Genomic DNA, 15,174 nt, shown 5'->3' on the forward strand with positions numbered 1-15,174 from the left:
CTACTTTTTAAAAATTTTATTTTATTTTATTTTATTGAGACGGAGTCTCGCTCTGTGTCGCCCAGGCTGCTGGAGTGCAGTGGAGTGATCTCGGCTCACTGCAAGCTCCGCCTCCCGGGTTCACACCATTCTCCTGCCTCAGCCTCCCTAGTAGCTGGGACTACAGGCGCCTGTCACCACGCCCGGCTAATTTTTTGCATTTTTAGTAGAGACGGGGTTTCACCGTGTTAGCCAGGATGGTCTCGATCTCCTGACCTTGGGATCCGCCCGCCTCAGCCTCCCAAAGTGCTGGGATTACAGGCGTGAGCCACCGCGCCTGGCCCAGAGGGTTACTTTAAAACAACTTTCAGTCATTCCTATAATCCCAGCACTTTGGGAGGCCAAGGCAGGAGGATCACTTGAGCCCAGGAGTTTGAGACCAGCCTGGGCAACATAGGCAGAGCCCATCTCTACAAAATGAATAAAATAAAATTAGCCAGGCATAGTGGCACGTGCCTGTGGTGCCAGCTACTGGGGAAACTGAGATGGGAGGATGGCTTGGGCCCAGGAGGTTGACGCTGCAGTGAGCTGTGATTGCACCACTGCACTCCAGCCTGAGCGACAGAGCAAGACCTTGTCTTGAAAAAAAAAAAAAAAAAGATTTCAGTACTACCTGCTTTAAAGGCTGTGGTCATGGTTTATTTTGAGAGGGAAAAAAACCTAATTGTGCATAATCTGACAGCTTTTAAATATATGAATGTATGGCCCCCATTACCTTGTGGTTCTCCTAAATATTTAGTTATTACAAACTTACTGAGTGCAAAACATTGTTAAATTATGATGAATTTAAGCAAAAACTAAGAACAAACAATCTGACCAAATTTTTGAAGACTGAACTTTAAATGGAAGCAAATAGTCTAGAACTCCTCCCTGTGTTACTCACATCACCTCTTTTACTTTTAGTTAACTGGTCTGCTGGTATTAAGAACACCTAAGTCTTTAAAAAACTCTTTTGTAGGCCGGGCGCGGTGGCTCAAGCCTGTAATCCCAGCACTTTGGGAGGCCGAGACGGGCGGATCACGAGGTCAGGAGATCGAGACCATCCTGGTTAACACGGTGAAACCCCGTCTCTACTAAAAAATACAAAAAACTAGCCGGCCGAGGTGGCGGACGCCTGTAGTCCCAGCTACTCGGGAGGCGGAGGCAGGAGAATGGCGTGAACCCGGGAGGCGGAGCTTGCAGTGAGCTGAGATCTGGCCACTGCACTCCAGCCTGGGTGACAGCGCGAGACTCCGTCTCAAAAAAAAAAAAAAAACTCTTTTGTAAATGTTAGATTATTTTCTGTTTGAACCTTTTTTGTTGAGTAGGGAGGGTACTTACCCTGACTCTCTCCATCTGAGTGCTGAATGGGTACAGCAATTCAAATAGAATCAGGCCTAAAGAAAAGATGTCCACTTTATGAGAATAGCTGTTTCCATGAATCTGAAATCCCATATAAAGAAAGTTTAAAAATTAACATAGAGACAGTACAGTTGATATTACAGCATTATTGAATCCCAAAGTTTACTTAGTCACTTCTTGGTTTAAATGCAAGTACACGTGTAAAAATGTTAGCAAAGAGTTAATCTCCCAAGTCTCTTTTCTTCACTACTACACCAAGAGTAATTAAACTACTCAGCATTACAGAAGGAAAGCCCAGGTACAGCGCTGAGATATGCATCAGTAAAACAGGCCTCTTGGAAACCTGGAGACTTGCCATGCTAAAAAAGTTTGTGGGAGCCAGCAAAATCTGCCTGACTACCCCTGAGGTGAGGTTTTTCAAAGGGAACGCTATCTAAAGCAAATCTCTCATTTCTAATCATCTTAGTGCTAACCCATTTTTATGAGAAAATCTTCATTACTCCAAACCACTAATCAACTGTAGTTAGCCTTCATTAGGGCACTTAATTATGGATACTTTGCATTCTTGCTTGTATTTTTCATGTGTATATTTCTTATTCTTCACAACTAGATTATCAAGTCCTGGAGGAAAGGAAGTGCTTCTTTTGTGTTGCTATCGTCCAGCACTGGGGCTAAGTATAGAGAAGGCCCTCAGTAAATACTTAGTTGTTAAAATGAACAAATGAATTACAACAGAACTACTCGATTAAATAAAGCTTTATTTAAATTAAAATTGACCTTTTGGTGACTCAGAAGAACCCCTTTATTTGTGAAAATTTCTTTAGGGATATAACTTGACATTTGAGAAACAGCCAAAGAAGGGAACTTTGGAAATGCTCCATACCAGTACTTCTTAATTCGGGAGTAGAGCTGGTCACGGGGCAGTTGCCAGCATTTATGGTCCCTCCACAACTTCCCCTCTGAACTGTACTTGGCATCTGTCTCCCTGGCCTTCTGCGCAGGCTGCCTGCCTCTGTGCTTACAGAAGAGCAGATGGAAAGCTTCAGCGACCACATCAGTGGCATCACCCTCTTCCCTTCCAAGAGACTGTAGCAATCTGAACCCTGTCTCACTTCTTATCCCTGGGGTTTTGAAAGTGTCAAAAAAAAATGTGCAAAAACAAATCGTATAGGGGAACTGAAAAGGACACCCTCACACACTATTTGGAGAATATAAATTAACACAAATTTATAAGAAGCAACTTGGCAAAAAATGTTTACTCCTGCTTAATGATCCCATCTAATTTTACCCACCCTAGGGCAGATGGAAATGTGTACAGACATTTGGGTGCCGGGACAGTGACCCAAGTGATATTCCTAATAGCAAAATTTACAAGGAATTAAAATGTCCCAAATGAATGTTGAACACTATGCAGCTGGAAATATTTTCTAAGAATATTTAATAATATGGGAAATGCTTACATTTTAATATTGTATCCAAAATGTTAGTGTAGAATTCCAATTTTATTTTCTAAGGTAAGGTATAAATATATGTGTGTGTATATACACACACACACACACACACAGAGAGAGAGAGAGAGAGAGAGAGAGAGAGAAAAGGAAGTAACTGCTGTTAATGTCTTAGAGATATTTTTGGTAAGTGATTTTTACTTTTTTGTTATATATCCCTATACCTTCCGTATTCCCTAGAGGACAGACTGATATATAATGTGTTACTAAGTTTATTTATTATTTCTAATATTATTAAATATATTTAAAAAAGAAATGTAGCCTCATGAATGCATGAAAAGTTATATTTACAAAATATCTAAAAAATAAGGAATTAGGAGGTAGAATATATCCTTTGAGTTTGAATTGATTGTTTAATCACTGTGCAAATCTAGAACTTAAGCTGTGTTTCTTTGTAATTACAACCAAGAACAAAGTAACCATGGGTCCTGCTCATTTATTTCAAGGATGAGAAAATTAAGAGAGTTCTAATAATAAATAATTTTAAAACAATGTTTTCATATGGCTTCTAAGGTTTGGGTAAGATTGTACAATTCATACAGCCAAACTATTTTGAGCGACGTTTTAAGGAGCACTTTATAAAGTGACAGTTTCTACATTTAAAGAGGATTAAGAAGATAATTAAGACTGTGCATTTTTAACTACCAAATTTTAACCACTATACATTGCCATACAATTTCTACAGCTCTCCTAATCTTCTAGTACTTTCAACACTACCAAATATAGCTTCAGTTGTCATCAACCTCTTCCTTTCTCAAATGGCAACCCATTTCCAAGACACACACACACAGCAGCCACAAGCCACACTACAGTCACCACAGAAGTGTGTATGGGGTGACCAGGACTACCTGGTGTTCATCTTTTCACTAGCATTCACCTTCACTCATCCACCAAACACTTATGAAGCTATGCCACATTCTAGGTGTTGTTTCAGGCGTTAGAGTAGAAAGAGAGACAAGCTAAGTCCCTATACTGATAGTTTATATTTTACAGGGAAAGAAAAAAGAATCTCAAAGAGTTAAAAATGCTGTAAAAAGAAACCAGTGTAATGGGATGGACTCTGGCAGGGAGTGAAGGGAGAAGCATCTCTTTTAAACAGGGCTGGGTGGGAGGGGCTTCCCAAGTCATGAGCCTTCATTAATAAGCATCCAGATAGAATTCCTTTTATTTGTTTTCACAATATTTAAAACGTAAAAGTATTGTTTCCAGCCTCTTAAATAATCATACATTTTTAAAAACATGATTCAAAACTTTTTTTGTTGTTGTTGTTGATGGAGTTTTGCTCTTGTTGCCCAGGCTGGAGTACAATGGCAAGATCTCGGCTTACTGCAACTTCCGCCTTCTGGGTTCCAGCAATTCTCCTGCCTCAGCCTCCCGAGTAGCTGGGATTACAGGTGCCTGCCATCACGCCCAGCTAATTTTTTTTTTTTTTGAGACGGAGCCTCGCTCTGTCGCCCAGGCTGGAGTGCAGTGGCCGGATCTCAGCTCACTGCAAGCTCCGCCTCCCGGGTTCACGTCATTCTCCTGCCTCAGCCTGCCGAGTAGCTGGGACTACAGGCGCCCGCCACCTCGCCCGGCTAGTTTTTTGTACTTTTTAGTAGAAACGGGCTTTCACCGTGTTAGCCAGGATGGTCTCGATCTCCTGACCTCGTGATCCGCCCGTCTCGGCCTCCCAAAGTGCTGGAATTACAGGCTTGAGCCACCGCGCCCGGCACGCCCAGCTAATTTTTATATTTTCAGTAGAGATGGGGTTTCACCATGTTGGCCAGGATGGTCTCGAACTCCTGACCTTAGGTGATCTGTCCGCTTTGGCCTCCCAAAGTGTTGGGATTACAGGCGTGAGCCACCACGCCCGACCAAAAAAACCTTTATTTTTTTTTATTTTTTAAAAGGGGTCTTACTCTGTCACCCAGGCTGGAGTACAGTGGCATGATCTTGGCTCACTGCAACCTCCGCCTCCCAGCCTCAAGTGATCCTTTCTACTTCAGTCTCTCAAGTAGCTGGGATCACAGGCATACACCACCATGCCCAGCTAATTTTTGTATTTTTTGCAGAGATGGTGTTTCACCCTGTTGCCTAGGCTGGTTTTGAACTCTGAAGCTCAAGCAATCCACCTGTCCCAAAGTGCTGGGATTACAGGTATGAGCCACCATGCCCAACCAAAACTGTTTTTAATATCAATTCTGTTATATGACTGTGTCGAAAAATTGGAACATACAGAAACGTCCAAAATCGGTTAAAATTCATTAGAAGTCCCGCTACTCAGAAGCAATGACTTGATATTTTATGGCTCTTCTAGTATTTTTTCCTATAGACAGAAATATGTATTTATAGTATTTTGGTATTTCATATAGTTTTAATTTTTCCTTTCACCAGGCCTTGGCCAGATCATTTGAGCAGGATGATTCAATTATCAGGGCCAATAGATTTATTTTATTTATTTTTCTATGTAAGCCAGTTTGGATACTTTTGGTTGCAACCAATTGACTATATATGACAGTCCCTTATAAATAAAAATCTCTTCTGTATCCTTTCTAATTTCTAAATTTATTTGTGATTTCCCCCCCTTAAGTAGGTATCTATGCTAGAAAGGATTATCTTTATTTTAAACTATTAGAAACAACCATGGTGATGTTATTTTACTGTTTCACCCGTATCAATTCTTATGTTCGTTTTCCATCTTCTTGGCTCCTCCCTGCCTTCTACTGAGCAGAATTCTAATCATTTATACAGTAATGTGCTATGTAATGAAGGCCTGTAAAATAAATTTATCTCAAAATGGAACTTTGAAAACTTCTATAGATTTCACCATTTTTCATGTCTTTCATTTTTGAAAAAAGTTTTTTACATTTTTTTTTAAAGATGGGGTCTCACTATTTTGCCCAGGCTGGCCTGGAACTCCTGGGCTCAAGTGATCCTCTCACCTCACCCTCCTAAGTAGCTGAGATTATAGGCTCAACCCACGGTGCCCAGCTTCTTTCAACATTTTCTTCATACTTCATTATGAGTATTTTTACTTCATTATTGATCTGATGGTTATTTTTTAATAATTTTTTTTTTGTTTTTTTAAGTTCCGGGGTACATGGGTAGGATGTGCAGGTTTGTTACACAGGTAAACATGTGCCATGGTGGTTTGCTGCACTTATCAACCCACCATCTGCTGACCTGATAGTTATTTAGGAGGGTTTTAAAATTTCCAGTTGGCCAGGCACAGTGGCTCACGCCTGTAATCCTAGCACTTTGGGAGGCCAAGGCGGGAGGACTGCTTGATCCCAAAAGTTCAAGACCAGCCTAGGCAACAGAGTGAGACCTCATCTCCACAAAAAATAAAAAAATTGCTGAGCATGGCAGTGTGGACCTATAATCTCAGCTACTTGGAAGGCTGAGGGGGGAGGATCACTTGAGCCCAGGAGGTGGAGGCTACAGTGAGCCAAGATCACACAACTATACTCCAGCCTGGGTGACAAAGTAAGACCCTGTCTCAAAAAAATAAAATAATAAAATTTCCAGCCAGCCAAAACAGAAGCAAAAGCAAAAATAAAAACAAACAAAATTATAAACATCAATTTATAAACCACTATACCTTTCTTTTAATGTATTGTGATCATAAAAAGGCATTTACAATATCTGTGATATTTCTTTGTGGCCTAGAAGTTCAAAATGATAGTATATATAATTATAATTTACTCATCAATAAATGTTCAAATAGCAACTATATATAAAGCCTAGTATATTTTTTACCTAGCTTCCCTTTGTAACTTTTTTTTTTTTTTTTTTTTTTTTTAGTTACAATCCAATCTGAAGTTTCCCTTTCGTGGGGCTATTTAAACACATCTATTTATTTGTTGTCATAACTAATATTTGGCTTTAGCACCACTTGTATTTCCACATCCTTTCCCTTTGCTGCAGTTTGTGTTTGTTGTCTGTAGTGATACAGAGGTAGAAATATTGTTTTATTATTCTATTTGCCAAATTTAGCTACATCAAGTACAAATCCCTATTCCCACCTTTATTTTCCATGTTCTTACCGTCATCCATTTTCTGATCTTTGTTAATTTAATATAGGAATCACCAACTCAGCTTATAATGATAAGCATACTTAAAATTATTTGTCTTTTACTAGGAATACATTTTGCATTTTATTCTCATTTTGGTATCAATATTCACAAGAACCACTGGCACCTATTGTTCATTGGGTTTGATGTCTATTGCCAATTTTTATATGTTTCTCATCTCAAATTAACTTTTAATAGGTAACACATTCCTATGGCTCAAAAAGAACCAACAGTAAAAGTTCCCTCTCACTCTGTCCCTCACTGGCCTAGCCCCACCAGTCACTTCCCCTCTGCCACTTCCCCCATAGCCATTTGTTTCTTACACATCATTCCAGAGTTTTTTTTATGTAAACATAAGCAAATGTGTATCTATCTTTTCCTCCTTTACACAAAAGGTGTACACATTTCTGCATATTTTTTTTTCATTTAAGATACTTTTTTGACTCTACGTAAAAATGCTTGATTTCTTCTTTCTGTTTTTTGAGACAGAGTCTCGCTTTGTTGCCCAGGCTGGAGTGCAGTGGCAGGATCTTGGCTCACTGCAACCTCCTTCAAAGATGAAATACAAAATGAAATTTCAAACTGTAAAAAAGAAACACTTGACTAACGTAAACAATGCAAACACTTCAAAAGGATGCTCTATGACAGTTAAAGTTGCCTTCCTCAAAGGCAGTTCCTATTACTGGTCTCTGATACAATCTTTCAAAGATAATCAAATCCGGTGGTTCTTGAAGTATGGTCCATGGATTCCTGGGGACCCTAACACCCTTTCAAGAGGTCTGCAAGGCCAAGACTATTTTCATAATAATACTAAGACATAATTTTTCACTGTGTTGACATTTGCATTGACAGAACCTAAGCATGAATCAAGCGAGCAGTGCCAAGCTGTACCAGTAGCAATTACATTCAGCACCACGTGCTCACAGGCAAAACCAAAAACCACTTCACCTAAAATGTCCTTAGCAGTAAAAATTATTAATTTATTAAATCTCAACCTTTAAATATACACCTTTTTCATGATCTGACAAAATGGAAAATATTCATAAAAACATTTATGCTCCATACCAAAGTACAATAGTTGTCTCCAAGTTTGACACCTTGGATATGCTAATTACCCTGATCCAATAGCGTATGTATTAAAACGACACTACGTACCCCATAAATATGTACAATTATGAGTCAATTTAAAAAACAAACTAATATTAAGAAGTTCAGACCTGCTGATGTAAGCATAGATTAGCTTGTGAGTATCATTAGCATTTGTGCAATTATTTGAGTTACAATATGTGCTAGCTGCTCTTTTCATAGAACACCATTTTGACTTGAAAGAATAATTGGTTGACAAACTACAGTTATTGAGACTTGGATACTTGACAGATAGTTTCTTTTTGAGACGGAGTCTTGCTCTGTCACCCAGGCTGAAGTGCAGTGGTGCAATCTTGGCTCACTGCAACCTCCACCTGCCGAGTTCAAGCAATTCTCATGCCTCAGACTCCTGAGTAGCTGGGACTACAGGCGTGCGTTACCATGCCCAGCTAATTTTTGTATTTTTACTAGAGATGGGGTTTCACCATGTTGGTAATGCTGGTCTCGAACTCCTGGCCTCAGGTAATCTGCCTGCCTCGGCCTTCCAAAGTGCTGGGATTACAGGTATGAGCCACTGCAACCGGCCGAGGGACAGTTTCTTAAAGATGAACAATGAGACTGGGAATGGTGGCTCACGCCTGTGATCCTAGCACTTTGGGAGGCTGAGGTTCAAGGATTGCTTGTGGCCAGAAGTTCAAAACTAGTCTGGGTAACACAGCACGACCCCATCTCCGGGGTCTTGAGATTAAAAAAAAAATACTTTTTTTTTTTTAAAGAGAAAAAAAGATGAACAATGTGAGAATGGCACTTCAAGGAAAACTAACAGTATTTGTTGCCAATCATAAAAAGTTGAGCTTTTAAGTGAAAATTAAAATTTTGGAAGATTTGAATCTACCAGTGGGAATTTGATAGCCTCCTAATACGTAAAGCCTTTTCTGATGACATTGGTGGTCATATTAACCAAAGTGACTTTTTATATTACATGATGAACTGTGACAACTTTTGGAATAGTTGCTAAACTTAGGGAACCAATAGTTTCCAAATGACTAATGCACAATATAAAGTCAAGCATGGGTAAAAAGTTCCATTCAAAGTACAAAATGGACCAAGGGATGTTAAAAGTACCAGAGTACAAAATATTCATGAATGGTTTTAGATTTCACAGTGTAAATGAATTTTAAGAAACTATTACTTACTAAGTTTTGATATACTAATAGTTTTGATATACTATCAAAGAAAATACCTATAATTACTTGAAATGAAATATTGCTCTTTTTTCCAACTACATATCTGTGTGAGGCCAGATTTCTTCATGTGCTTCAGCCAAAATAACATATTGCAACAGATTGAACACAAAAGCAGACAGAAGAATATAGCACTTTTATAAGTCAGCTTTAAAGAGACTGGCAAAAATGTAAACAAATGTCACTCTAATTTTTTTTTTTCAGGGGAATTTTTTTTGTTTTAGAAAATACTTATTTTTCATAAAAATATCTTAAGATGTGATAGGTTTAATTCCGTTACTTTAATTGATTTAATAAAGTTTTATAAATTTCTCTTTTAACTTCTAATATGAAAAATATTGATAGATAAAATTTTGTTAAGAAAACTTTTGGGTTCTCAATTATTTCTACAAGTGTAAATAGGTACTGAGCCCAAAACGTCTGAGACCCGCTGCCCTAAGCATAGAGAAGCTTGTGAAGGTCATTTGCCTGGTGGTGGCTGAGCATGCTCATCTGACGTTTTCAGGATACCCTGCTCCCCCTGCTCTTCCAGTACTTTTCCAGCCCTGATTACAGTACTTTTCCTGTGAAGGCCAAGCAGCCCACAAGGCAACACCTGTCAGCCTGTGTGCCTCTATTTCCTATTATGGTACATGCTGGAAGTTGCCTATGAATGACTACAGAGGGAAGCTCAGTATAGTACCTCTGGGTCTAGCTGGCTATGAAAACAGTTCCAACACAGTCTACACAAGGCAAACCGAAGTTAAGTTTGGGACGGTGGCATTCAAAGTCTCTTTCCAAATTCCTGGTTACTGTCAGGTGCTTGTTCAGGGGGTGAGTGCATTTTGTGTGCTGTGTTCTTCTTAATCCAGCCCCAATTCAGGTTGTAGAAACTACATCTTAGCTGTGTCACTATTCTACTACTGGAACACTACTGCCAGTTTTCATAATTTTCAGACTTACTGGGTTTTAGATTACTGGGCATTTTAATGAAAACATGGGAAGAGATTGATCAGGTACATCTGCTGCTGTGCTAATAAGTAAAAGTCTGAAAAACTCACCTGCTCTGGGCTCATATACAGTTTGGTCCCTACTTGTCCTGTGTGTCTGGCATAAGCTGGCATTGGGGTCAGAACCGTCTGCTCTTCCTCATCCTGGTCCATTGCAGTCACTAACCCAAAGTCTCCAACCTTGACCACATCATCCATTGTAAAGAATATGTTGGATGGCTGGAAAGAATACAACAGACAAAAGTACAGTGGGTGTGCATGAAGGAGAAAAAGTAAGGAGAATTATTTAAATGACTACAAAGAAAAAATACAATAAACTAGATATTTTCAAGTATATTTCTTTTTAAAATGGGCTAATATGAAAATAGTGACATTTTTTCTGTGCCAGACAAGTACTGCTAGTAAAGAAAAGGGAAGGGTAGCAAAGAGTGCTAGTATTTATTGAACATCTACTTAAACCCTTTGAGATGCACATTCCCTAGGGATCATGGTACTTAATCCTCAATCTTATTATTCTATATATTCTTCCCAGGCAAGCATCTCTACACTTATGACTTAAAGCCTTAATAATTATAACTAATAATAACGAGTTTGTAAATACAACTTGCAATGTGCTAGGCACAGTTCAAAGCAGTTTACTACTAACTAACTCGTGTACTACAACCCCATTAGATGAGAACTACCCCCATTTTACAGACATAAAAAGTGAGGCCCAGAAGTTAAACAAATTGCCCAAGGTTACCCAGCTAGCAAGTAGTGGAGCAGGGATTCAAACCTGAGCAGTTTGGGTCTATGAGGAAAGGACCTTGTGATCCACTGCCACATGCCCAGATTTCAGTCCAGTTCTTGCTCTATGGTAGCTAATTACTATTTGGTGAATGAATGAAACAGACTGATCTTTTGGTTTGCGTCTGAGAGGGGGATATAGATTATCAGAAGGGATAAGAGCTCTTCACTACTACTGTATGCTGCCTCTTGTAAAACCTCTGTGTTCTCAAGACTACATCTACTCCCATATATCTGCCCTGAGTTCTAAACTCGTATGACACTGTTTATTGAATACATCTAACCAGAGATCTCATGGGCTCCTCAAACCCAAAATGCCCTACATGAAATACATCATCTTTCCCTCAGAGTCTACTCTACTCTGCGGGTAATATGACCACCATTCATAGCCGCTGAAATGAGGAAAAAGGAAGCCATGTAGCTCATGAAATTGAATTTCATCATGTTTCAAATAATGACAGAAAATAACATTGCATTCCCAAACTCTAAAATACCATTAAACGATTTTGACTTGGAAGCATCAAGTTATTGTGTATAAGATCTATGGTAATAATCTGCAGCTCTCCAATAAATAACTTTGTACCAGAGGCAATAATAGACTATCCTGCATTAAATGTCATCTTTCTTCTCAACTCCCATCATCTGATGGCAGTTGTTATTTACTGAACCCTATAATAGATAAGTTTTTTGGCTCTCCAGTGTCTATCTCCCTGTGCTTCCACCAGAAGTATCTTGACTTGACTTTGGGAACTTCCTTCTTGCTGACTGTGCAGCAAAACCCCATGGTTAGTGTGGAAGGCATTCATGTTCTACAAGTTGCTTAAGCCAATCCACATAATCCCATTGCCTGGCCAGGGAGTGGACTTGTTGGGGGATGGGTAGGTGTCCTTGGTTTAAGTAGAATAAAACTTCTGATAAATAGTGGGAAAAAGCAATACTTTTCTCTCCACCCTCTACCCCACCACCTCCAAACGACTTAAATAGAAATAAGAAATGGGGAGGAGAGAAACCAGGTTCTGGCTAACTCTCTTGATCTCAGCTAAAGCTTTACCTGAATTCTCAACAGTTTAGCCACATGGGCCAACAGATTTTCTTTTCTGGTTAAGTCAGTATAAACGCTTTTAAGTGCAAAAAAAATAAAATTCAAAATAAATGATATGACCATCTAGAACATTCAGGCATTGTACTGAGACTATAACAGGTGAAAAAAACAGACATGGTTCATGCCCCATAGAAACCAGAGAATAAATAACCCAGGTGTGATGAGAATAATGAAGAAAGGCCAGGTTTCTGTCAGAATACTGTATATCAAGAGAAACTGAGAAAAGCTCAGAGTGGAGAAAAGAGAACCAGAAGTCAGTCTAAAGAGGTAGGAGTCAAAGTCCTGAAGACAAAAATGTGACCAAAATATAACAGGGGGAGAGGGCCTAGGAGGTTTAACATTGAGCCAAAGATTTAGGTCAGAACGTAGCAAAATGTACAGCTTTTTCACCCAGGAATAAAAATCTTGGCTTTTTTTTTTTTTTTTTTTTTTTTTTTTGGGGACCACACTAGAAATCTTTAGAAGGAATTGCCTTCTATTTAGAAAGGAAAAAACCTTTCTGATTTCTAGAAAAACTAACAGGAATATTAACTTTCTTCTTGCAATTTTTCTGGTGCATAGACAATTACAGAAAAATCTTTAGACAACATTGTAGCATTAAATGGATATTTACCAATATCTCATTTACATTATAACATTAGCAGAAGAATATTCATTATTAGTGAAAACATGATTCATTGTCTTTCAAGTTGGCATTTGTGCGTACAGCAAGTGTTAAGTACAGGAAGAATGTGTATTTCAGCTAGTTGTTTTCCACCTAGTGATAACCATTTACTATATTGAAACCTAAATGCTAGTATTCTCTCAAATTAGCGGTGTGTGGTCTCTTGTAAACTGTCTTCTCCAATCCAACCAAATAATTCATCTCTGAACTTTTCATTCAGTGCAGAACAATTCTTGGTAATTCTTGGTAATCAGTTTGGGCCCACATCAAAATCACTGAAGCATAATCATTATGTGTGACTAAATAACAATTATATTGAAAAATAAGAATTATTTCTAATTCCTACACTTGTTACCCTAAAACTCTTAAAATATACCAAAGAATTTGAAAACCTACCGCTGATTTTAGAAGAAAATAACTTGTGTCCAAATAGCTACTTTTGTGCCTGAAACAAGTCTGTGGTCACATAAAACTGGAAAGACTTAAAATGGAATCACATCTATCAAGACTTTAAGCTACTTTCATCAGAAAAGTATTTATACATTCACTCCACATCTACTGGTGATGGCTAAGAGTACATGGAATGTGGGAAATTAGTTAAATAAAAGTTCCATATACTTATTTTTAGAAACACTACTAAGGAAATGTCATGTTTTAGTAAGAATCTTTAAGTAATTTTGCACATTATATTACTACAACATTCACTATTGAATATATTGAAAATAGAATCCAAGGTTTTAGAGCTATAAACAGTCATCTGGTTAACTATTTGCTACCTTTCCCCATTCAGCTTCTTACCCCTTCCCCCAAAGTCTAAAGAGTTCAGAAATAGAAGGAAAAGTGTGGAGATCTGCCCCAATTCAAGCTGGCTAATGAAGGAACCCATGTCTCTCCTTCCATTCGGATACCTTTCACCATGCTGCTTCAGAGCCCTGCAGGTATTCGTGTCAGGGTTACTCAAAATCATAGAGGAAAAAAAACAAAAAAACAAAAACAAAAACAAAAAAACAGGCTATATCTGCTCATGGTGGATTTTACCTAAAGATTCCTTTTTCTTTTTTTCCCTCACCTGGACTACTGAGAATACCTTTTACAGTAAAATGAACACAAACACATTAACGAAGAGAATGAATGCATGGTTTGCCTAAAGGTTTCAGACATAAGACTTCTTATTCTTGCAGCAGGCCTCTCCAAGGCTACTTTCTCAGACCTCTGTTCTCAGATGCTTTTACTCTCCCCAACTCTTAAGGATGCGTCAGAGTACTGCAAGTACTTCTCTGAATCACAAAACGTCAGATCGAAACCCAAGGGTGATGCGCCACAAATACAGACCTTGAGGTCCCTGTGCATCAGTCCTTTACTGTGAAGAAACTCCACTGCCTCTGCGATCTGCAGGAAGATGTGCAGACACATGCTCCTCTCTCTCTCCTCTATGGTACATCGTCCATTCATCCAGTCTTTGAGGTTTTCTTTTCTGCACAGCTGCATTTGAATGTAAAGATACACCTTTGGGGAACTGGGCTGGAGTTTTTCTGTGGTGTTTTTAGTGAGATCTAAACTTAAAGTGGTTGGTCTTGGAGGAGAAATAGATAATGTAGCTTCAGAAGAAGATTTGCTACTGGTGGGCTTGAAAGCAGTTAGTTTATTTGCACAATGGTTGCCAATATGCAATCGATTAGTTTTGGGCTCTTCTTTACTGGAAGCATTATCACAGCCAGAATCTTCAAATACTATCGAAGAGGAAGTTCTCTCCCTTGACCTTACATAAGGAGAAGCTTCAGAAGGACAAAGTTCAAAGGAGTGCCCCTCATCATTGCCATCCATAGTACCATCTTCCACATCACAGTCTGTAAGGCAGCTGTCCTGGAGGTTGTATGCTGCATCCACTGACTCACTGATGTCCTCATGGTCCATTCCTGAGAATTCCAGTGGTGAGAACTGGCTCTCAGATGAACTTGTCTGGTCACAGGAAATCCCTACTGAAAAAGACCTGCTTCTTTCTGGTGAAGGAGCTATGATTTCAACATGTTCTTTTGTAGAGAAAGGATCCATTCTGCGTATTTTAACTGATGGTGCATCCATTGGGCTAGGAGAGCTGAGTGGCCAGTCTGTGCTAAAAGTGGGAGAAATACAAAGGGGTAAGAGTGAATATATATTGATTAAAGTACCTGAACTGCACCCTCTGTTTAAAAAGCAACTATAATAAGGCCACTTACCAAATGGCAAACAACAAAACAACATACAAACTAAATAAAAACATGTAATGTGAGATAGAGAACATCACATTCCATTCATTCCTTCTAAAAAACTTAATTTTAAAGCTTAATTTTATACATGAAACAGTACCTGGGACTGTCTGG

At 38.8% G+C, this 15,174-nt stretch overlaps 1 protein-coding gene and 1 long non-coding RNA gene across 2 annotated transcripts in view; one reads left to right on the plus strand and one right to left on the minus strand.

The window, feature by feature from the left end:
- The window catches only part of LOC126933950 (uncharacterized), a 39,506-nt gene extending 24,414 nt beyond the window's left edge, over window positions 1-15,092 (plus strand). The window contains exon 3 of the long non-coding RNA XR_007718779.1: window positions 13,996-15,092. This is a non-coding gene — a long non-coding RNA (uncharacterized LOC126933950). The remainder of the gene's footprint in view (window positions 1-13,995) is intronic.
- EIF2AK3 (eukaryotic translation initiation factor 2 alpha kinase 3) overlaps window positions 1-15,174 on the minus strand; it is a 79,680-nt gene that overhangs the window by 4,577 nt on the left and 59,929 nt on the right. The window contains exons 13-15 of the mRNA XM_050754190.1: window positions 14,147-14,927; window positions 10,314-10,481; window positions 1,360-1,461 (exon numbers count right to left, since the gene is read on the minus strand). Coding sequence (XP_050610147.1) covers window positions 1,360-1,461; window positions 10,314-10,481; window positions 14,147-14,927 — 1,051 coding nt within the window. The remainder of the gene's footprint in view (window positions 1-1,359; window positions 1,462-10,313; window positions 10,482-14,146; window positions 14,928-15,174) is intronic.

Source organism: Macaca thibetana, chromosome 13, assembly GCF_024542745.1.
Source record: "Macaca thibetana thibetana isolate TM-01 chromosome 13, ASM2454274v1, whole genome shotgun sequence".
Taxonomy (NCBI): domain Eukaryota; kingdom Metazoa; phylum Chordata; class Mammalia; order Primates; family Cercopithecidae; genus Macaca; species Macaca thibetana.